At 49.5% G+C, this 23,734-nt stretch overlaps 5 protein-coding genes across 5 annotated transcripts; 3 read left to right on the top strand and 2 right to left on the bottom strand.

Moving 5' to 3' along the window:
- Positions 1-3,584: 3,584 nt before the first annotated feature.
- Positions 3,585-7,695, top strand: F4807DRAFT_371776 (uncharacterized protein). Its single transcript, XM_047995684.1, has 2 exons — positions 3,585-4,180; positions 4,259-7,695. The coding sequence occupies exons 1-2, from the start codon at positions 3,939-3,941 to the stop codon at positions 7,515-7,517; spliced, it is 3,501 nt and encodes a 1,166-aa protein (XP_047856969.1). The 5' UTR covers positions 3,585-3,938; the 3' UTR covers positions 7,518-7,695.
- Positions 7,696-10,459: 2,764 nt separating this feature from the next.
- On the bottom strand, positions 10,460-14,990 carry F4807DRAFT_371795 (uncharacterized protein). The gene is made up of 6 exons (XM_047995685.1): positions 12,845-14,990; positions 12,482-12,572; positions 11,886-12,214; positions 11,375-11,824; positions 11,159-11,321; positions 10,460-11,104 (listed from the first exon to the last, which is right to left on the bottom strand). The coding sequence occupies exons 1-6, from the start codon at positions 14,854-14,856 to the stop codon at positions 10,736-10,738; spliced, it is 3,414 nt and encodes a 1,137-aa protein (XP_047856970.1). The 5' UTR covers positions 14,857-14,990; the 3' UTR covers positions 10,460-10,735.
- A 1,271-nt stretch (positions 14,991-16,261) lies between these two features.
- On the bottom strand, positions 16,262-18,275 carry F4807DRAFT_371816 (Creatinase/aminopeptidase). Its single transcript, XM_047995686.1, has 4 exons — positions 17,970-18,275; positions 17,625-17,810; positions 16,737-17,558; positions 16,262-16,675 (listed from the first exon to the last, which is right to left on the bottom strand). Exons 1-4 carry the CDS (start codon positions 17,989-17,991, stop codon positions 16,455-16,457), a joined length of 1,251 nt encoding a protein of 416 aa, XP_047856971.1. The 5' UTR covers positions 17,992-18,275; the 3' UTR covers positions 16,262-16,454.
- A 206-nt stretch (positions 18,276-18,481) lies between these two features.
- On the top strand, positions 18,482-21,737 carry F4807DRAFT_416196 (SNF5-domain-containing protein). The gene is made up of 2 exons (XM_047997111.1): positions 18,482-20,808; positions 20,959-21,737. The coding sequence occupies exons 1-2, from the start codon at positions 18,937-18,939 to the stop codon at positions 21,286-21,288; spliced, it is 2,202 nt and encodes a 733-aa protein (XP_047856972.1). The 5' UTR covers positions 18,482-18,936; the 3' UTR covers positions 21,289-21,737.
- Positions 21,738-22,170: 433 nt separating this feature from the next.
- F4807DRAFT_371904 (mRNA capping enzyme, alpha subunit) lies at positions 22,171-23,677 on the top strand. The gene is made up of 2 exons (XM_047995687.1): positions 22,171-22,450; positions 22,534-23,677. The coding sequence occupies exons 1-2, from the start codon at positions 22,278-22,280 to the stop codon at positions 23,510-23,512; spliced, it is 1,152 nt and encodes a 383-aa protein (XP_047856973.1). The 5' UTR covers positions 22,171-22,277; the 3' UTR covers positions 23,513-23,677.
- Positions 23,678-23,734: the final 57 nt, after the last annotated feature.

A 23,734-nucleotide genomic window follows, 5' to 3' on the forward strand; every position in this document is an offset into this window, starting at 1 on the left:
ATCAAAAAGCAGGGGAACCAGATAGCCAAGTTCCCGTTCAGCAAGGCGTAGCTGAGCGACAGGGAAGAATGTGAAACTGGAGACGAAAGCTAGAATGAGAAAAGATGCCTTGGTAGGTATTTATTTTGCATAATTCAGAACATGGAAATGGAAATGGGGGCTCTTTGCCGCTCGTCGATGAGCCTCTGCGGTTAAATATAGACCTATCCGGGGGGCGGAATACCAAGAGGCGGTCCGTACTCCACACTAGGTCTTTTGTAGACGTCGATGGGATTTAAGCTACGCTTTAAAACAAAATTCATCACGTTTGTTGGATTCGAAACGGGTGGATAATAAGGCGAGGCTAGTACGAAAGTCCGCGTGTAAGGGGCTTGGCGAAGAGGTTACGACGATGTCGATGTTTTAGCTTCTTACCTAGCTGGTATGTCTTTGAAAGGGGTGGATATTGTGGCAGAATAGACTCACGCGACCGAACAACCCTTTCATCTCTTCTCAAGGCCATCGGACAAAAGAAAGCCTTATCACGGTAGTACAGTTTACGTGGAAAGATATCAATCACTAAGCCAAGATTCGCACCTTCGTCCAATGTGGTCTCAAAGGTTTCGCGTCGGGTTGTTAAGCTTGCAGGGTGGCTTGCCGGTGGCCCAATCGAGTCTCATGAGGATTTATGTTGGATTGGAGGGAGACTTAGAGCGACGTTTCAGATTTTATAGGCAGATCCCCCTCTGAGGCCTTCTAAGATCGCTGATTGGTGCTTCGGCTCCCAGTGACGACCCCAGCATGAAATAATAGCTGCGCATCTTAAGGCGGTAGTGGAAGGGTCATCTAGTGTAGGTAGGTAGCTCGCAAGCCACAATGCAACATCCATGCCGGTTCAATGAGACCGGGACTAAGAAAAGGTGATCCATTGGAACTGCGGGATGCGATGTCGTTGCGAGAAGCTCTGGGGAAACATTATCACGCTGCAGCTGTCGACAAGGTTCAGTCGACAGGTTAGTTCGATTATGTATAGCGAACGTTGAATGGTTCTACTAATGATGTACGTATCCAAGACATGCTAGACAGCCGCCGATTGCTAAGACATATAGTAGGTAGATTACCCCTGAATTTTAAGATCGACTTATGGTTGACCTGTGATCACTGGACGGTTGAGCCGAATTCATCGACGTGCTGATGGCTTACAATGAAACCTTGCTTGGTACTCGTCTGCCTCGCGATGAGATTCTGCCTGCATAAACCTCAGTATCGTAGTCGAGCAAACTTTTCCAGGGATCGACTTTGAGGTAGCAGTGCCACGTTGCTTTGACTATTTGTATGTAAGTATGAAGTGTGAGATGTGAGATGTGAGATGTGGCATGTAGAATACTAGTGAAGAAAGCCTCGGTGGTAACGTGTAACCTGGTCCTGTCCTCACTACTAAGTTAGGTGGTTTGAACTGTTGTTCGGCTGTTCGCTGTTGTTTGTCGCATCTCTACAACCTCAACCTGCCTAGGTAGACATGCTCAGATTCGACGGACAAGCCCCCTTCATCTATATGATGCTTCCTCTCCTATGCAACGTCAGGGAGTCAGGGTATATAGCACAACTCTCCTGCCGGAAAAGGAAAGGTACTAGATGCTTCGTCCCGCTTTGAGCACCCATATATTGATGGCTTGCTAGTTTGAGCTGTTTGAGGCGGATTTTAAACAACATGGTGGTTTGACCTGTAATAGCCTGTCCATTTCGAGTCCCAGGACAGTAGCACACGAGCTCTTTTCTGTTAGGGTGTTCTGATATTTCAATTACTGCATACCAGGTTCGGGTGTCCGTATCACGTTTTGCATGATACGTGCTGAAGGGTCTTAGGGATAATCCGTGTTGCTTTCTCTAATGGGTGGCCGACATGGCTAAAGTAGCTATGGAACGAAGAAAACAACGTGGATTGGATAGGCGCAATGTGGGGAGAACCGTTGATAAAAGCCGGATTGCCAAACAGGATCAGAACCGTAGAACCCGTTAGCTAGAGTCGGATCCAGTCTACCAGTCTCTTGTTTTCTTAGGTGGAATCCGATACGATCCATAGCATCGATAGCATTGGATAGTACTCAACAGAGAAGTTTTGGTTGTCTGGTTGTCTGGGTGAGATGTCGTCATTCTCGTCTACTTCGTCTACTTGGTCATTACCGGGGGCACTGCCGCGCCTTTCCCGACAAGCTTGGACATGCTTGCACAGGACACATGTTTTTTTCTCCCCTTCCCTCTCTCTAAACTGCCAAATCGGTATCGATGCTTAAACGGAGAGTGGCCTGGTTGTTTAAATTCTTCCCACAGCTTGCTTCTCCCCAATCATGCGTCGACTGCCCCTGTTTCGAGAAAATCGAAGAGAGGGACAAGTGGAAGCGCCTGATGAAGCAACTCAATTAATCCTAGTGTGGGTTAATCAAGAATATAATATATCTGAGTATACCGTATATTGCGGGAGAAGAAAAATCCCCCCTGAGGCCGGTCCATGTGTATATTTATAAGTTCAATTCATTTATCAATGTCTTAATTATTAGTATCGCACGATATAATTAACTATACCCATACCTAATACTTATTTTATGAATAGGACAACGGACGAATTGAAAAAAGAGAAGACGAAAAAGGTAACACGTACGTATGTATGAAGAGACTAAAAGGTGAAGAGAGGAGAAAAAAAAAGAGAGGGTTCTTTAGTTGATCAGGGCGATCTCATTGTTTCAAAGCCCACATGTACCTTTGGATTGTTGGTGCTTAACTTGGATATTTGAGGTACCGGTTATGTCATTCCCAGTATGGACCTAATAGGGATCTTTGCTGTAGAACGCCAAGGAGGGTACAAGCAGAGTACTATAAGATACTTATGTAATGCGCAATAGACACAGTGAATACGGGTACTCGTAACCAAAACTGGTCTAACTGGGCGAAGACTTGAGGTATGGACATCAGGTAGGGAAAGAGGCCATCGCCCCCACTAAAACCCATAGTACCTTCCCTGCTGCACTTCAACTTTTTGCGCACCCAGACACCAGGCATAACCCAATTAGTACCGGTACCCTGTACTTTTTCGTACCCGTCCGTTCTTATTCTTTGAACCTCTCCTGAGAATCACTACACACAGTCTTGTCTACCTAGTCCTCTCTCCAACCTTTCCACCTTCTTCCCTTTTTTATGTCCTTCTCCAGGCTCAAGTCCTTTCATATTTCCCCCACCTCTAGATCATACGTAGATCTTTAATGGAGCCTGTATATTGATCCTGATCTGTTTGGTCAACTTGTTTTCCGTCCCGACAAGGCCGTTCTTTTTTTTTTCTTCCCTCCCACCAATTCTTCTTCAAGGGGGTTTTCGTCTAGGAAGGAAAAAAAAAGAGGGAAGGCTAATCGAAAAAAATTGTCCTTCGTCAGAATCACTATCGCAGTCTCAATTCGACTCGGACATCGTCCTTGGAATAATTCGTCTACGACATTCCTTGTATTTTTCTACATTCTACCCTTTATTTCAATATTCTATCCAACCGACACCGCTTCGGCCTCGCTCGCAGCCCGGTCGCTTGCCTCATTGTAATAACCCAAAGGAGCCGCGATAGAAACAGACAGCAACTTGTGGGATTACTACCTTCGACACTTCCACACATTCCTTTAGGATACCTTTCTCCTACGGCCTCGTGTGCGACTCTTTAATCTACCAAGCACGTCTAGCGATCGCTGGTGTGGCTGGTTAAACCCCGTCGCTTTGGCCGTTAAAATTACTACCTAGTATAGGACGAGAAGTACAGAAAAGTCGCCCATCCGACTTGACATTGTGACATCGCGTCATTCCGAATTCTTTCGGCTTCGTTAACTATTTACTACTATACGAAGTAAAACTGCCCATAACTATCATCCGTGGAGAGCATTTACTATTGCTTCTCCTGATGAGGGTCGGATGAATAATCGATAATGTCAACTGCTAGATCCGAACATCTGACTATTGGCTACCCCCCTAAATCAGCCAACGGTCGTTCTACTTCACCAACCGCCAACCTACCTCCGGTTGACTCGCCCGGCGCATCTTCCGTTAGATCTCCCTTCGGCATGTCTGGTGTCTTGAACCCGCCTGGCAAGATGGCAGGTACCACGCGTTCCGGGGCTGGTTCTCCTTCGCACGAGACTGCTGGTTCAAGTAGGCTCTTCTCCAAGAGGTAAGAAGTTCTAATTCTGGCTTCACTCAAAACATTTCTGTTATTTGGGACATATCTAACTAAACTGTTGGAATCTAGAGCAAGAGAAATTCAAGCTCAAGAAGGTGTTCCTGGATTGTCTGGTAACCCCTGGGGTGGCCCGCCGACCAGTGGAAACTCGACCCCTCTGCGAGAGAACATACCCGAGTCCCCAACCGATGGATTTCCCGACTTCGCCCAATTGCCTACCCCGGACAGCTTGCCCTCGACTCGGCGTGCGCGAGCAGGCACTGTCCCGTCCCGATTCCCCGCTGGTGGTATAGGAAATGGTCTCCTTAATCTCCCCTCGATTTCTTCCCAATCGACCCGGCCCACGCCGTCCCAGAGCCCGTTTAAGTCACCGTCTCCGGGTCTGGATCCGCCAGACTCAGCTCGATCTTCGAATTTATTATCAAGGCTCCGAGCTGGTTCTATGCCACAGCGCAGTCCTTTCTCCCACGGGCCTGGGAGTAGCTCGCCGTTCGGCCCTTCGGTATTTAGTACATGGAACCCGACTGGCCGTGAGAGGGGCAATACTCTTGCAAGCATAGCAAGCATTGGGTCAAATGGACCAAGCTCGCCGGCCCAGTCTGCGTTCTCGAAGGAGGGACCTGGAGACAACGATGTTCATATGAGAACTCTCGACTATCTAGGTCTGGCCGAGACTCCGCAGCCGGCTCGTGCTCAGTTAGCTACGCCTTACTTGCCTGGTCTTGCTGACTTCACTAAACAAGCTAACCGATTCCGATCTTATTCTGTCAACAACAAGGACAAGTATGCAGATGAGGAGGATGATTATGACGAGGACAGTCTGGCCCTCGAGAGCCAATATGCTGCACATCTTCAGGACCAGCTAGCTGCTACTAACGCTGCTATCCACAGTCATAACTTAGCTGTTCAGGGGCTGCAGGCGTTTGCTTCCCAAGCATCAGTCACTCGACCACGTGCGCGAACGGCTGGGGTTTTGGAGCTGCAAGGAGCAGGTTCAAGGTTGATGCGGAATTACTACCCTACTCCCTCTCGTCTTGATAGCTCAATCACAGCTGCTGAGATTCGATTGCCAGAGGAGAAGGAATTTGACGACCTTCCCGCGGCCGTGGCCGGAATGAATCTAGGCAGGTCGAACAGTCGGAACAATGGTCTGTTAACGGCGGAAGAGGCCGGTCTCGAAGGTCCCACGAGTGCTCTGTGGCTGGGTAGTATTCCAACATCAACCACTACGTCAACCTTGACCGAGATGTTCAAGTCGTACGGTCCTATTCTATCGGCAAGAGTGTTGACTCACAAGAATTGCGGTTTCGTAAATTTCGAGAGGGTTGACAGTGCTATCTCGGCGAAGGCGAGCATGAATGGTAAGGAGATCTTCCCTGGAGCTGGTCCCATTCGGATTAATTTCGCCAAGCCACCTTCTGCCTCGAATACACCTGGTCATGATGGAGTGTTCCCAAGTCCCAGCCCCGATCCGTTCGCGAAGAGTCAAGATGGTACTACTCCTGGCACTGCCGGTCCTGCGGGAGATAACGCAGCATCCGCAAACACGACCAACGCGGCGCCGGTGATTCCACCTCTACGTGACATGACTGGAGATATCCTTCAAATTGTTAAGTCCTTCGGCGCAACTGACGACGATACCTACCGTATTTCCCACAACCTCCAGCAGGCTATACAGTACAACGCTTTTGTCGATGAGATTCCTCCGATTCGCGAGCCTACGCATACTAGGGTTCATGATGCGCCCAAATTGAGAGATATCCGGAAGCGCATTGATAACCAAAGTTTGTCTCAAGGCGAAATCGAGCACATTGCAACCGAGATGCTTTCTGAAATTGCGGAGTTGTCTTCGGACTACCTTGGCAACACCGTTGTCCAGAAGCTGTTCGAGCACTGCTCGGACAATATCCGGGATCTCATGTTGGCCAAAATCGCTCCTCATATGGCTGAAATCGGTGTCCACAAGAATGGAACATGGGCAGCTCAAAAGATCATTGATGTTTGCAAGACGCCTCACCAGATGACTCTGATTGTTCAGCATCTGAGGGCATATACTATCCCGTTGTTCCTGGACCAGTATGGCAACTATGTTTTGCAAGGGTGTCTCAAGTTTGGTGCACCATTCAACGACTTCATCTTCGAGACCATGCTTGGCAAGATGTGGGAAGTCGGTCAAGGTCGATACGGTGCCCGAGCAATGCGCGCTTGTCTTGAAAGCCACCACGCCACTAAAGACCAACAGAGGATGCTCGCTGCTGCCATCGCTCTTCACAGCGTTCAGCTGGCTACCAATGCGAACGGCGCCCTTCTGTTGACTTGGTTCTTAGACACGTGCACATTCCCTCAGCGACGTAGCGTTCTGGCTCCTCAGCTTGTCCCCTATCTCGTCCACCTCTGCACACATAAAGTTGCCTATCTTACTGTCCTGAAGGTTATTAACCAGAAGGCCGAGCCAGAGGCGAGAGACACAATTCTTAAGGCATTATTCTTTACTCCTAAAGATCAGATCTTGGAGGCTATCTTAAGCGATCACTCCTGTGGTGCTACGCTGATCTTCAAGGTCCTCACGACTCCCTTCTTTGACGAGAGCATCAGGGGTCAGGTGGTAGAGAATGTAAAAAGTGTCCTCGTGCGCATTAAGGCGCAACCTAACCAAGGCTATAAGCGTCTAATGGACGAGGTTGGTCTATCTACTCGAAGCGGTGGTGGAGGGGGTGGATCCCGCGATCATTCCGTAGGTAATAACGCATCGACCGAACGACAACGACCCTCTTCTCGCCAGGCTCAATCGAATGCCAACGCCGTGCAACAGAACTCTCAGTACGGCAACCAATACTTAAACCCGCTGAATCCTGCTAGTGCGGCCTCGAATTTTGATATGGGTGGCTTCCCCGGTCCTAGAAGCGAGAGCGTGGAACCCGGCATGTCTGCATTCCCTTCATACGGACCCCAGGGTCCGATGTATAATGCAAGCAGCGGATCGATGGCACCGGTAAACCTCCAGCAAATGCAGTACCAGCAGAACATGCTCCCACGTGGAACTCCGCCGATGAACAATTATTTCCCACCCATGCAAGCGGGCTTCGGAGGCTACAACAACGGTAGCCCTTCAATGGACCAATATCGCGGCCAGAACGCGGCAAATGGCAGCCCCATTCAACCGCCTGGGGCTCCCACCGGTTATGCGCCTCCTGGTTTCAACATGGGAGTGAATATGGGAGGTTACGGGTATGGTAATGCCATGCCTTACATGCAGGAGCAACCGGTCAACGCCAGGCGCGGACGCGTAGGTCAACCCCCTCAAAGGAAGAGGTCGCCTCGACCATGAATTCCGATGATGCTGACCAATGACTTCAGAGATGATCTGATAAGTCATCTTAACTGTTTCGCATGAGATTAGATGCTTATCTACATCCTCGTGCATCTACTTTCCCGAATTGCATGGCTGTACCGATATGGGAGTTGGTTGGCTTATCATATTTGATTTATATTTACAAGTTTGTGTGGCAAAAGCAGTTGTGGTCGATCCGCCGAGACCCAGCCTGGTACGCCGTGGAGGGCTGGAAACCACCCTGGCAGTACTTGGATCTCCGTACAGTTACTCTCATTATACTGTACCCCCCTTTACACGATTCTTAGACGTGGCCTATCTCCAATCGTGATTCCGCAGCAGCAGATGATGAATGAGAGACCGGCCAGCTTTACCTCACGGATACCTTTTATTTTCACTTGGAGGAAGCATCCGTGGTGGAGGGCTGCTCCGCCATGTTTGTTATGTGTACAAAGTCAGGGCTCCACGTGGACGAACTGAGGTTTACCCGATTTCTTCTAGCTTCGACGCAGTTTCCAGAAGATATAGAGAAAAGCAAAGTATGGTTGACGAAGCAGGTATGGGACAGGACAAACGATGCCTGCGGGGAACTCGAATTTTCTATTGCAGAACGCTCTATTGCTATCAAAGACTTGCTTGTACTGGTTTTTTTTCAACTTGGCTCTCGTGACAGCCCCATCGCAAGCAAGGGAGGGGATTCGTACGCCTACGAATTTCAGAGTTGAAGGAACCACATCATTAGTGAAGTAAATGGATAGGAAAAATATGTTAAGAGACGAATGAGTTTACCACCTAGCCTACTAGCTGTTTCCATCTCGTGTGCTTGCTTTTTGTGATACCCGAGTTTTGAATGGCGGTGAGACGCTGTTTTTTTCCTTCTCCAACCTCGTAGTCGCAAATTGTCACCGCTTCTGCAGCATGACTCGGCGTAAAACGTCGATCCTAGTATATTTCCGCATCATATCTGCGGTTCGGTGTAGCCCTGCGAATACCGACAGTACTGTAGGATAAGCCTCGTCAGATCGCTAAATCCCTCGTCCTATCTGCTGTTGCTTTTTTTCTCTTCCCTGATGAAAGCCATACAATCTCCTCTATGGTTAAGTAGACATTACATCATTATAGGCACCTGGTGGAAGATAAACCTGGCTCGGTGGGGTTTCTCCGTTCGACATTGTCGGCAAAAGTTAACTCCCCTCCTCGAGAGTTCGTGAGAGGGGTTTGAAGAAGGGTAGGTAGTCAAAAGAGGGCATTGCAAAGAGAACTACGTTTAGTATTATATACTCGCATGATTAAACTCTCAGCCCGAACTACATTACTTTTTGGGATGCTTCGTTACTCGACTTATGTACGGCTACTTAACGTAGGCCGTTGCACCAACTTCCTACTTGTGGTACACATGATCTGATCTGCCTTGCTACCTAAACAACATACTAATGCTCGTCTATCTACGAATACATCTATGTGACTCGAACAAGAAAACCACCTTCTTCGATATAAATACGTATGGATATAACATACCATGCCTACTATACCAGACACCTGGCCAGCTCTTCATCGCGGGATCTACACCGACCCCCTTTCGTCCCAGCCCCCGGATACATACACATACATATCCAACCTACCTAGCAGCCTAGCTAACTACCTAAGTATACACATAGCCGGGCTGGCCGTACCATACACGAAAAAAAAGTTCGAAGGAAGCGGAAAATAAGGCTACCCAACCGCGTTCCCGGGATCACCCCCCCTTACCCGAAACAAGATGCGGTCGCTAGATGCGGTACCCACTACACGGCAGCCACGTCAGCTGGAGGACGTATAGCAACCCCAGGTAGATATCGTATGTAGGTAGGTAGGTATGTATGTACATACCTAGCTGCTCTAGCCGCCCCGGAGCGCACACCTGGGAGTAGAAGTGGGCGGGGGCCGAGGGAACTTGGGGGCGTGGCTGGTTAACTCTGCACATCATGTATATACTACCGCTTAGCTTACCTTTCCTGACCCCTTTAGCCCTCGCCACGAAACTACGATAAAAAAAATAAAATAAAAAAAAGGCAACAATTCACTACTAGCGAAAGGCACTTATGTACCTATGTATGCATGGTAAATTGGGGGTGGGAAAAAAATCTGCGTTTTTCCTACTGCTAGTATACGACAGGCTTTGCGTGCGACTATAGTAAGTAGTAGTAGGTAAAGGTTAAGCGTAGCTCTAAAGCGATCCAGTTTTTTTCTTCTCTCACCCATTCCCCTCGCATAAAACGCCGATCCGCCCAAAATTCTGCAAATTCCGCCGTGTGAGAGAGAACCAGAACTCGGATGGTTTTTGGTTTCTTCTCTTCGTCAACCTTTCTTCTTCCTCCTCTGCCACTGCTTTGCTTGGTCCTGATGCTTGTCGTGGTGCGCTGTCGACAGACAGAGGCACGGGAATGGTAAAAGGGAAGATGCAAATTGAGGGAAAAAAATAAGAGAAAAGAAACGAAACGGAGACGAAGATGGGCCTTGTAAAACATACGCCATGAACTCCCCTTCCTCGAGGCTGTAAGTTTTCTGCCAGCTTCGAGGACGTATTGAAAGAAGACCAGATGTATGTAGGTAGGCCATTGCAAATATGAACATCGAGAACGGAATTGGTGTTGAAAAGTGAATCCTGCGATCTGAAAGACCATGACCTGTCTGTCCTAGCACTAATGCCCCTTCCTGATCTCGCCTGACTGCGTGTCCGTATGCTTCTCCCCACCGAGAGTATTAATACAGCAGGCCGAGATGCAAGAACCTTTCCATTCCTGTACCTGAAAAAGGGCTGAATAGACGTGATGCACTGTGACCTGTGATCAAACCTAACAAGGAATCGCCTTAGTTGACTAAATTCATAGGAGACTTGAATATGTCGACAACTTCGAGTTGTTAGTGAAACGACTCTTGTAAATTGGCAAATTTCCAGTGTCTATTAAGGAAATTGGCAGTCCTGGAGTCTCGTGATCGAAAAATGGCGGTGGCGACTCGTAGTAATGTCGCAAATGGAATAGGAAAAATTAATAGTAGTCAAAACTGTCGATGTGACAGTGTAATTTCCACGATGCTCGTCTTGTAGAATTTGAAACCATGGATCTGCATCTAGAACAGACCAAGCTCCACCACAGCCGAGTCCGAATAAAGTAGGAGACACCGGCAAGGGCAGCGGTACATGCGCTAAGCTCGTATGAAGGGATGAAGGTTTCTTAGTCGATCTGCATTGCAGACTCGTCCTTGGTGGGCTTATGTCCCTTAGTATCAAGGCTACTGGCGACATCTTTGGCAGCAGCACATCGCTTGCCGTCTTTGGGCGTAGCCATATCGTGGTTCTTAGGGCTATCGGATGATAGAGAAGCTTCTTTCTTCGCCGCTTTAGGTGCTGCGTCGTCCGCCGCACTCTCGACAGTTGGTTTGCTTCTGCTGTCCAAGAGCTGACGGATCCCTTGCTGTAAGGATTCGGCTTGTGCGAGCATCGCTTCAAGAGAGACGGTATCGACTGAAGAAAGGCTGCCAGAGGCAATGCGCTTAGCATCTCCGCTTGCCATTAGAGAGAGGATATCGGGACTAGCTTGTGACTGTTCATATTGTTAGTCGCAAAATCTTTATACAAGACCTGTGAATTTACGTACAATCATGGCTCGCTGTAGTAAACTGATGCCATCACTTCTAGCTAGCTGAGCGAGATTCAAGGCTGCTTGTTGCTCTTCGAGAGATCGGACCTTGGGCTGCATCGCGGGAGCAGGGCTGACTGTGCTAACCGGGGTGAATTTGCGCTTGCGGCTTTCTCGTACGCTATTATGAGATTAGTATCTTGGGAACTCTATTGTTTGGCGAGGCAATCTTACCGAGAGATGAAGTCCAGCTTGATGCCCTTCGCGGACAATCGATGGACACGACCAAAGCCCTTGTGCTTTCGCCAAGCGTGCGCTTCATCCTCACTATCGTCATCGTTCTCGATCTCGATGTAGCCATCATTGGCCATTCCTCTGCTGTAGCTATGCTCGATGATTGGGGCATTCTTGATCTTGCGATGACGATGCGCCGGGGCCAGTCTTTCTGGAAGCTCAGCCAACATGTCCTCGGCATGGCAAGGGCATCGCCAGGTTCGAGGAACGGGTGGAACAGCTAGGGGCGGATCTAGACATTCGAGATGCCAGTTGAGGCCGCATACCGAACAGGGGACCATGGGGCGATTGTCTGAAGTTGCCTTGTGGCAATGGAAACACAACACCGGGCCGTCTGCATTCTTGACCTTGAAAAAGTCGAAGGCTTCCTCAGCGCCCTTCTTGCTCGCCCTAAAAAAAGACATCTGTTAACTAGATAGTAATAGAAGAGGTTACGGTAATCTGTACTCACTTAGGCTTAGGGATCGTGGTCTCTTCGTATTCGCCCTCCGGTCCTGTTCGCACGTCTTCAAAAAGTTCTCGAACATCTTCGGGAAGACGGAAAGCTCTCGTGTTCTTTCTGTCGAGAAGGCTGAGAAGAGATCGGAATGGGCCCGAATACTCGCCACTAAAGGGCGGAGAACATGAGTGCTTGCACTCGTTGCAATACCATTCATCAGGCATGTGGCCCTCGTCCATAGGAGGGTCGATGCATAGAAAATGGAAAGAATAATTGCATCCGTCACAACAGACGAGCTCACCATTACCCCCGCACGTATAGCAGGAGTCGTCGTTATCGTCCTAATAGATGTCGTCAGCATGAGAATAGAAAATCATCGCAGATAGCGGATGTAGTAGAGTTTCGGCCCAAGCGGGAACAAGGACAAGAAGGATCCAATCGCCACCACCTGAATCCCGCGTTTGAGGCATTAGGGCTAACTAAGCCTCCCTCGGCCCATGGCGGCAGAAAATCCGCACAAGAACACATCGCGACACATGTCGTAGATGAGGAATACGATTTCCTTCTAGGGGGATGGGAATAATTGAACGGACTTTTTTTTCGCTTACCTGATGATGAGGAGGTCCAAAGCCCACAGGGCTTGGTCGATCAACGGCGCTACGAGGAATACCCGCAGAAGTGCCCTTCTTCTTCATCGGTCTGTCATGAAGAACGCGCTCTCGTTAGTGAATATTCCCTTGCAGTAATCATGTATACATATCTAGCTGGTAAGAGTGAGAGTGTCCGTGCTGAAGTTGGTTTTGGCCCAACGTGAGATCATGTGGTGCCACATCGCCACTTGGCTGGGCCTTGCTTTGTGACAGCACAGCGTTTCGGTCGGACCACGCTGCGAGGAAAAATAACCACAACACAGCACGGCACGGCAAACGATAGAAGGATGATGGGGAAATTGAGAGAGAGTAGAAACTCACGAGTTCTTTACGCGTAGACCAGCTCGAGGTTTCTTGCTCGAGCGCAAGTTGGACGCCGGCGTCGCAGCACGCGAGTTGCGTGCAGAAGACGCATCCAGATCAGCGGCCCGGAATGACTGGGTAGTCGGGGAGATGGAATCGTCCATCTCATCATGGTGGCGCTTGGCCGCTCTCGCAGCTCGTGAACTCAAAGCTGGCGTCCGAGATGAGCGATATTGCTCAGTAGTAGGAGGTGGTGGCACAGCCAGCTCGAAGGGTAGGCTTTCGTCTGGGAGAGGTTCTCGAATGAAACTATCCTCGACGATCTCATCCGTAGCACTCCTGGTCTCAAGCTTGTTGTCCAGCTTTTTCTGGACGAGCGGCTCCGAAAGGTCGGCGACACCAAATTTGCTGGTAAACTTGATAGCGGGCGTTTGTTGACGTTTGGGGGTGGTGTCGTGATGAGAGAGGCCGTTGGTGATAACAGTAGCGGGCATGCTTGAATCACGGGATGAAGGGTGTTGACGGGTAGTGTGGGAGGGAGTGTTCTTGGGTGATGCGCCATTCTTCTTTTTCGCGGCGGGTTTCCTCTGTTGGTCGCTGATTGGCTGGATTGAGTCTGCCGGGATTTGCGCATTATTCGCTTCGGCTGCGGCAGCTATGGGACGCGCGACACTCAGGTCGTCATCCACTAGATCCATGAAACCCTCGTAGTCATCGGGCACATCATCGGGAACTGATGATAGAGACGAAGAGCTGCTAACTGATCCCGAGCGCGTTTTTCTTCCCTTAGATGGTGATTTGTGCGGCGACTTGTGCGGTGACTTGTTGTTGTTTGTGGCACTTTTATGGCTGCTGACTCCATTTACCTTGGAAGGACTGGCGGTGCTTGCATCGGTTGCATTAATAATAGCATCCTCGTCGAGTTTGACCTTCTTGCTGACATGTCCCTTGGGAGTCTCCTCGGGAAAATGGTTGAAGTCCATTTTGATCAGGTCGCCGTAGGGTGCAGGCTTGGGTTTGTGAGGAGTGAAGCGGCTACCGGTCGAAGGCGGCACAAAATAATAACAACCTTTGTTGTCCTTTTTACCGTCCTTCTTCTTGGCGGCAATGAGTCTTTTGAATTCCATGATAGTGTCCACATCTGCGCGTTGATGATAGACATCCTCCATCATAGAAACAAATTGCGGATCACCTGAGTTTTCATCATAAAGTAGACGAAGTGCCCATGCTGTGGGGTAACGGTAATGGCCGAGTGCCTCGTCAACTGCACGCTCAATCACTTTATCTGCCATTTCTTTGTCCGGCACGCGATGAAGCATAGATGCGGGTGGACGAAAGCCGGGTGGGAGTAGCGGCTGTGGTAGAGGTTGAGGTAAAGGTTGAGGTTGAGGCGACGGGGCTGCCGCCTGGACAGGTGAAGATTGAGCTGGCGTAGAAATGGCTGGTGCAGTGACTGCAACAGGTGTAGGGCTAGGACGCGCACTTCGACGCCTGGCCGAATGGCGGCGTGCGTTGCTAGGCGTGGTATGCTGGGAAGTGCGTGTTTTGGACTTCTTAGGTACATAATCTTCATCTTCGCCATCATCCATCGCGGTAGGAGGTGCCACGGGTTGCGATAGTGGCGATAATGGCGCCGCATCCACCTCAGCCTCGACCTCATCCGGCGATTGTTCCCCAATACGAGGCACGCTCTCACGCGGCGTCGGCGTCGCAGTCGCGTACGGCTTCTTCAGCACGATGCGCGTTTTGACGGGTGGAGGAGCCGGTAATCCATCACCATTCACAGGAGATTTCTTGTGCATAGCCGACTTGGGCAGAGTACCTAGGGGAGCCATATTCTCGACAACACCGCCTCTGATCAATCCTGCCTCTTGAAAACTCGCTTTGTTCTGCACCGGAGGTTCGAGCCACCTCTGCATGAAATGTCTTTGACCTTCCATCACCGATCCCCTATTGTGGCCGGAAGGCGAACTCGAATGCAACGGGCTTGAAAATCGCGATCGGACGGGCTTGTTGTTTGAAGACGACATTTCTTCGGCGAGTGCAGTGCAGGACGCGGGAGCACTTGACACTTTTTTCCTTGCTGCGTCTGATTCTGATTCTGATTTTTTTTTAGGGGAGGGGGGTCCCGGCACCCCTTTTGCCTTTCACCTGCTTTCTCAGCACCGCGCGACACCGTATCAAATCAATTGTGCGGCTAGTCAGAAAAATTAGCATTTAATCTTCCGAGTTCGATACTTTTCGACATACTTTTCTCTGTGCTGTAATAAATCGGCGAGGCTATGTCGTCGCGCTTTTTTTCGCCGGTGGTGTTTGTCCTACGCGGTAGGGCGAAGGGAGGGTATTAAGGGTCTAGGTATGTATTGCGAGATTCCAGTTGCGCCAAAAATTCGGAGGTGACGGCCTTCCGCCATGACCAGGGGCAAGACACACGCTACTGAAAAATGTACCTTCCCCCCCTAACCAAAGGTCCAGGCTCTACGCTTATTACTTCTTTTTTTTTCAAATTCCCTCTGCTCCTGCCTTCTTCTAGGCATCTCTTTGCCCTGAATAAAATAAATTCTCAATCTAGCTCAAAAGAATAATGCATCTGTTAAAGTTTCAATTATGTCTTTTTGCATCAACGATTTGCATCTCTAGTAGTTTTTATTTATCCCACTTCCCTTTTCCTTAACTTCCCCTGAAATATGTACATCCCCCCTGAATTCGTTATGTGTCGTGTCAACCGCGCTTAAGGGGAACAGTAACGATAAAAAGTCATCCACCTGATTCAATCATCAATCATCAATCATCAACCCATCACATGTTCTCTCATATTCTTCTTTTCCCGATTTTCAGGAAGCCTTGAGCTTTCCGTTTCTATACTCGGCCGGCTCCTCCCCACTTTCCGCCTTCCCTACTGCATCTACCCTCTTTCCCGTTCTGCCGCTGTCCATTTTGCGATTTGCGGCCTCAAAGATCATCACGCCACGTAGGAGTCTGGGATCCTGACTCACACACATCACTCTAACGTATCTAGGCGCGAAGCACCAATATCTTTCTCTTAATCCCGAATCCACAAGTTTGCATCCTTACCTATTCCGCCACCAAACCGTCATCATCATCATTAGAAATCTGACTGTGAATGCTGATGGGAATAATGCTCACAAATGCTCACTTAACCTAATCTTGATAACGCCTATCAATGTCATTAGACAGGGGAAGTCAGCATGGCACCAGTGCGTCAAGCCTCAGTACTGTACTCGTTCACTGTAGAATCGCTTGCTTTCCGCTTACGGGGTTTAAATCTGCATTCATCTCAGTTCACCCTTTTTTCTTGCTTTTTTTTCTTTTTTTTCCTCTATGGGAACTACTAACACAGAAGCCGAGATCGAAGTAATTCATTCCCCCTCAGTTCACTAGGTCCACTGCGCGTTTTCAGCATCTAGCTCTCGTATGACATTCAATAAGAACCATCCGTCAAAATGCTGAGCCATACAGACACGTGAGCCGTGTCGATCGATGAACGTAGGAATCTCGAGCCCACGTCATTCATTGACCCTATGCTGCGGCAGCTATGACCAAGGCAATACAGACTTGCAGAATGCGTGCCTCGAATGCATTGGAGTGGTGAGAGTACTTGGCGATCCTACTCCTCGTCGCTATCGTCTTCGCCTTCGGCATCTCCCCCGGCAGCCTTCTTGGCAGGCTTCTTCTTCTTCTTGTTCTTGCTCTTCCCCTTATTTTTGCTCAGAGGCTGTTCTAATATTTTCAGGACCTCCTCGTCAGTAATCTTCTTATCCGACTGGACCTTGCTTAAATCCAGTGCAGGTGGGGCACCAAGTTTCGAAATGCCGTTCTTCGTAATAGCTGTTTTGCATTAGCTTCAGGGGGTAGCGAGAAGGGGCAAAGGGGAATACTGAATACATACCGAGGGTAGTTAATAGTCTCGCTACGGGAGAGCTATCCTTGTCGCCGACGAGCTCGTACTGTCGTATCACGCCTTGACGGGCGCCCTCAAACACTCCAACTTTATACTTGGTATCACCACCTTCCTCTTCAAGCTGTCTCAAGCTGAAAGGAAAGTGACCAAATTTGCTTTGGATAGTTGAGAGGGTTTTACGCGCAGTCTGCGACTTCAAGATGTAGGTATTGTTCGTTCGGCGGAGGAGAGTCGCTCGCTGCTCGATTGTCTTGCATTTGCCAGAACCTAGACTCACGCCCATCTCTACACCCCATACTTCGCCAATCTCAGGCGATCCCTCTCCCTTGGTAGACTCTGCAGGGGCAAGCACGATCTTCTTCTTGCCTTCAATCTCGTTGCGGTCAAAGAGCCAAGAAGTTGTGCTCTCTACCAAATTGCACTCGTAACTCTTGACGACCTTGTCTAGGAGAGAGGTGATCTTGGTTTGAGTAGGAGGCTTGGCTGCGGCAGCCTTCGCCTTCTCCTCGTCGGTCCCGCTTGCCAATAGTCCAGGAGGCATCATGAGCCTAATGAGAAGCTCGTTGGCGTAGTACGTCGCAAGTAGCAAATCGGCGGTGCGACCAGTGATGACATCCTCTGCCTGGTCCTTGGGTTGAACGATAATCGTATCGCAGACAATGGAACCAAACCCATCGATCTGAGCACCGAGTTGGATCTTGACGGGCTCACCAGCCTGAAGCTCGATGTTCGCTTCCGCGTTGTCGGACGTCAAGGGGGTGTAGGGTGTCACGTACGAGGAGGGCGAAACAGTCGTGGGGTGAGAAAAACCTGCACAATGTCCAACATAAGCAAACATTCGAGTGTGTAAAAGGTAGCACGGAATTCCCTGCTTACCCTTTAGCTTGGTTGTGCGATAAACCTTGGAAACTTCATCTTCGATGAGCTTGTCTCCCTGCTGGCAAATAGAGACGATCTTCTCGCCGGCGACACATAGCTTGGAAACGGCGGCGAGGACCTTCTCGGAAATGGTAGCGGCAACCCTATACTTGGTGAGGGTGTCTGGGTTCGCCAGCGAGTAGTCTAATGGATAAACACGTTAGCTGCTTTTCGGGTTTCTCGAGTCTCGTGAGGTCGAGCGACGGGACCTCGAGGACCTCGGTCGAGGAACGGACAGAGCCAATAGCGGGGTAGTTCACAGGAAGCTTTGCTCAAAAAATGGATAGAAATTGATAGACGAACCAATCTCCTTCTCATCAGACATGTTGACTACCTGATGTATCGCACTGGCTTATAAGTGTAGGAATTGAAATGCGTTGGCGTCTAAGGTAAGGGTAATGAAGTAAAGTAAGAAGTGGGAGTAGGTGAGGTCTGGCAGAGGTAGGTATGTTAAGGTATTTTCGTATTTTCGTCTGGGCTGCGGGGCTTTGTGCGAGCGGGAGAGGGGCAGGCACTGGTTGGCAGATTAATCGATGAGCTGGTGACGTTCTTTACTTTAAAATTCAGTTCAGGGCTGCAGCTTCGCCTGGTCCGTGTGGCAGTGGCCGGCCGTTGCGTTGTTTGCGTTGTTTCTGCTGCTGCTACTATGTACATGGCTGGGTACCCAGGTACTTCGTACGGACGATGATAACGGAATCCTAATTCTGCAAATACCCGGTATATACATACATATTTTGCATACTATGTATCTCGCATCAAATGAGTAGGTAGTAAACCATAACTTCTGTTGCAAACGCACGGACGTCAGTCCAACAGTCTAACAAATCCAGCAGGGTACTTCTAGTTTTGCGTGGATCGCACGCAAAAATCAATGTTCCTCTAACTCATTTGATCGCGGTTCGTCGCGTGTCCAGCCTTCTCCCATTTGCGATTTTCTATTCATTAGCCACGATCGAGACCTACCTTGCTCCTACACAAAAAGTTGGAAGTCGAGCGCCCATCAAATGAATCCATCGCGACCGCAGCACCACAACACCATTACCACCGCGCACAGCCATTGATTTATTAATTCGTGCCCGACGTTACTCATAAATCGACTCATACTCTGGCGACGATTACCAATTCGATCTACAACCTTAGGCACAACACGATCGTCAGGAAATAATACGGGAAGCACGGGTGAAGGATCGGTGACGGTGAACTGAGAAGTCTTCAATCATTGACAAAACTTTGCGGGATACCTCACTCCATGTGAGGCTTCGAGTTAGTGATGGCCACTCAACAAGATGCAGAGCCCGCTCCAACGAGCAGCGCCGCCGGTGTTTCTTCAACGTCAAAATCAGACCATTCATCAACATCGACTCCCAACAATAAATCAGATGCGCCGGACGATTCAAACACTGGCGCCCAGTCAGCTCGCGACAAAGATGCCTTCAAACAAATCTTGATAGGGCAGGCAATCGCCCGAGATCATATACACTCCGCTGCCATGATCAGCGACAAAGATCGCCAAAACGAGCACAACAAGTACCAGTTCAAGATGATCAACGACTACAAACTTTTGCGTAACGAGTATAGAGCCTGGTTCACGCCTAGTAGGCTCTTCGGCGAGGGCTATAGTGGCTACGGCAATGGAAGAACCGAGACAGGACAGCCGTCGCAATTGATATATCCAGCCAACAGACTCCGACCCGGCAAGCGACAAGCGCCGCCTTTAAAATGGAAGAGAAAAGACATGAAGCAACAGGCCGAACAGCACGAAGAGTTGGTACCTGTCAGATTAGATGTGGATTGGGATAAGATTAAGCTGCGCGACACCTTTACGTGGAACCTCCACGAGAGGATTGTCGGCGCCGAATTGTTCGCTGCGCATTTGGTGGAAGATATGGGACTGAAGGCGCCTGCAGCACAGCCAGTTTTTGACCAAGTCATCCAACAGATGCACGAACAACTCAACGACTTTTACCCTTTCGTATTCTCCGACGAAGATGCCTTAGACCCTGAGCTGCCATATTCAGCTTGGAAGAATGACGAGATGCGGATATTAGTCAAGTTGAACATCACCATCGGGCAGCACACTTTGGTAGATCAATTCGAATGGGAGATCAACAATCCTCTCAACTCCCCCGAAGAGTTTGCTGCGAGCATGGCCAAAGATCTCGCGCTCTCCGGAGAATTTACCACCGCCATTGCGCACTGTATCCGAGAACAAACCCAACTGTTTACGCGGAGCTTGTACAGCGTTGGACATCCATTCGACGGTAGACCAATTGAGGATCCGGATCTAGTCGCGGCTTTCCTTCCCTCGCCCCTACCTTCTGTATTCAGGCCGCAGCAACAAGCCAAAGAATATGCTCCGTATATGTACGAGCTCAGCGAAGCAGACTTGGAAAGGAACGAGATGGTATTCTCTAGAGAACAGAGAAGACAGAAGAGATCGATCAATAGACGAGGTGGTCCCTCGCTACCTGACTTAAAGGAGAGACAGAGAACAATCCGCACGCTTGTCGTATCATCTACCTTACCCGGCGCAGCAACCAGCGTAGAAGAAAGCAGACTTTATAAACGGGTTGCCGGTGCACCGGGTGCAGGCCGGAGGAGAGGAGCAGGCGCACGTGATGGCGATATCTCTGATTCGGACGAAAGTGACGATTCGGGCCCTGACTCGCCGGCAGCTTCACAGCTAGCTGGCACGGCGAGAACTAGGGGTATGAGAGGTGCCGCCACTGCAGCCCAACAGCGAATGGCGAACCTTGGCCGGTCCGAAACCCCTGAAGCAACGATACATCACCACGAAACCCGGACATCGAGGAGGTTTGGACGTGAACTAACTAGAGAAGATACCGAAGAACCTCAACATTTCCGCATTACCCTCAGGGTATCAAATAAAGACCGGCTACGAAAAATCTTACTACGCGACCCTAAGTTGAAACAGGGTACACCAGGCAGATCACAGACCCCATCTCAGCCCCCAGCTCGTGCCCATAGTGCTTCTGCATCGAATAGCATGCCTCCTCCTTCCACCCCGAATGTGTCGACATCAGCAATCCCGGTAGCACCCCCTCCTGGCGGCGTACCTCCAGGACAGATCGGCCGTGTTGAAGCCCCTGCTCCAATAGCCGGGGCTCCTCCCCCAGTTCCCGTAAGACATTTTCCTCACCCACCCCAACATCCCAACTCCTCGATCTTCAGATTCACCTCAAGCCGTTACGATCTATAGTCAGGATCGACGGCTTCGCAGGATGGTCTTAAACCTTTAGCGAACCAGCACTCATACTCACTACCTGAACAGCCCCCACCTCCTCAATGGCTCGCCGCTGCGCTGGATAAATTCAAACAGGAGCCGGCCTACGCGAAAGACAGATTCGAAGGTGTAATGCGATACAGTGCGGTAGACGGCAACACGGGCATGCCAGTTCCCCTTCCGCAACCGGGTGATCCGATCCCCCCACATGTGCGGTTCTACTTCCTTCCCCGGATCCGCTGCCTCGACTGCCCTGGCAAGCTATATACGCCAGGCCCTGATATATCGGCTTCAAACTTCGAGGTACATCTCAAGAACAAAGTACACAAAGAAAAGGTGGAGCTCCGAATAGCGTCAGAAAACGGCAGGGTTGGTTGAACAAATCGGAACGAGTCCATTATATTTTACCGGATAGGAACGAGAGTAGCAGACGGGATGCAGAGTATCTATAAGACATGGTGCGGAGTTCTGCGTTAAGGTATTTCGTTGATCAAAGGAACTTCTAGATACGCTCCTCGACTAGTGCTTTGCTGGCTACGGGGAGTTGTTTAAATTGTGCTTTCATGGAAGCGCGGAGTATGTATCAATATCAGCTGCGAACGCCATATAATATGCTTTCTCTATCGAGTCTCGCACAGAAACTGATAGTTCACTTACATAGTATGGAGAAAGTTTCCATGTAGTTAGTTATCAACGAAACTTCATATCTTGCAGATACTTCCTTGCTGCCAAAGAAGGCTTCATTCATATTACTAGCAAACAAGATATTATATCACAGCCAAACCCTTTTAACGTTCTAATGCGCGGTTCGGCAGCTTGAATAGAGGCAGTTTAATCCTTCCCCAATTAATCCTAGGCACTCCAATTGAAGCATAGGCTAAACTGATTATGGACGGCAACATTAGATAAAGTGGATTTTATGCAAGTTAAAGTGGGCCATATTAAAAGCTTCTGCAGGGACTAGCCAGGTAGCGTGTGATAACAGCCGATAAGCTCATGAAGGCGCGACGGACAATTAGATTTTGGTAGCCTCGTGCTTTCCCACCGTGTCCCGGACGGGAACAAACCGCAGGCTGCGCATACCTCAGTCCGGTTTGCGATGGATGTATTTTCGACAGCAACTTCCGAAGAAGACGATTATTTGATGCGATGAAGTTCCCATGCACCTTCCAATCGATTGCGCATCATCTTTATTCCTTGTATTACCACTACCTAGGTTCTTTCAGTTAATCCTTTTAACTCTGTCGTGTCGCATCTCATTCCTATCCTAAACAAACCGTTACCAGCCGAGTTCATCCTCTACCCTTTGCGCAGTGTCCTGTCTTGTCCTATCTCCTAGCAGAGTGTTCCATCTTTGGTCGCGCAATATGACTTTGCCAATTCAATCTATCGATGAGCCAGGCAGGAGACCTCCTAATGAGGTGGTTATGGCGCTGCGACAGGAAGTTGCTGCCATTCTTCATCGGAATTCGACTGCATTCCCAGGCGCGCAACCTGTTAGCTTTACGAGGAAGCACCTTGATGAACTACTCAGAGAAGAGTGAGTACCTAAGAGGATTCGCTTTACGACACGAAATAGAACTGGCTTTCTAGGTCTAAGGCTAATATATATTTACTCTATAGCTACTACGTCTGCGAAAAGTCGGACGGCATTCGTTATCTCCTCTACCTCGCCGCTGACGATTATAATCAAGAATGCCACTACTTGATCGATCGGAAGAACGATTATTGGTACATCGAAGAAGGTTCACTACACTTCCCTCTCCCGGGAAACCTACAAGCCTTCCATAAAGGCACTATATTGGATGGAGAGCTGGTAATGGATGCCCATAGCGATGGACGCCTGGAGCCGCGATATCTCGTATTCGACTGCCTCGCCCTGGATGGGCAATCGTTAATGTCGCGTGAACTTTCGAAGCGCCTCGGCTATTTCCAAGAGCAAGTCTTCAAGCCGTATAAGAAGCTGCTCGACGATTTCCCCGAGGAGAAAAAATTCCAGCCTTTCTTCATCGACCTCAAGTCCATGCAGATGGCATACGGCATCCGCATGATCTTCGAGGACGTCATAAAAAATTTAAGACACGACAACGATGGCCTGATTTTCACAGCCCTCCATAGCGAGTATAAGCCAGGCACCGACCCGCACATCCTGAAGTGGAAAGACGCCGAGGAAAACACGGTTGACTTTAAGTGGAAGTTGAAATTCCCCGTAGTCGAGCCAGACGAGCATGATCGTGCTGAGGGTATCACGGAACCCTTCATCGACTACGATAGCACACCTCCCGTAGAATTGCTTGCCAATCACGGTAGCGGCCAGTACCGTCACTTCGGCGAACTCCATCTTGAGGACGATGAATGGGAAATTCTTAAGGGGTTGGGGGAGGCGCTCGACGATCGTGTAGTAGAGGTGTATATGGACAGCCAAAAGCGATGGCGATTCTACCGTTTCCGAGATGACAAGTCGGACGGCAATCACATCTCTGTCGTAAACAGCGTGATCGAGAGTATCCAAGACGCGGTGACTCGCGACGAGCTGGAGAACCATAGCAAGAATGTGCGGGACAACTGGAAAGCCCGAGATAAAGCCAAAGCTCGAAAATAAGCCCAGGTAGGGAGGGAATAATTACCCTTACATCTAGATGTGGCTGTTAATAGGGCACTATCCACTGCGTTCGGGGTTACTGGTTTGAGATATTCACTTGGTTTGTTTTCAGCCTAGATGGACGGGTACTATTGGACCTGGGATGGTAATGACGCCAACCGATTGCGAGGCCATCAGGATGGAGTTCAGGATACGGGTTCGTCTAGGGAGAGAGAAAAAAGG

Source organism: Annulohypoxylon truncatum, assembly GCF_022578515.1.
Source record: "Annulohypoxylon truncatum strain CBS 140777 unplaced genomic scaffold F4807scaffold_7, whole genome shotgun sequence".
Taxonomy (NCBI): domain Eukaryota; kingdom Fungi; phylum Ascomycota; class Sordariomycetes; order Xylariales; family Hypoxylaceae; genus Annulohypoxylon; species Annulohypoxylon truncatum.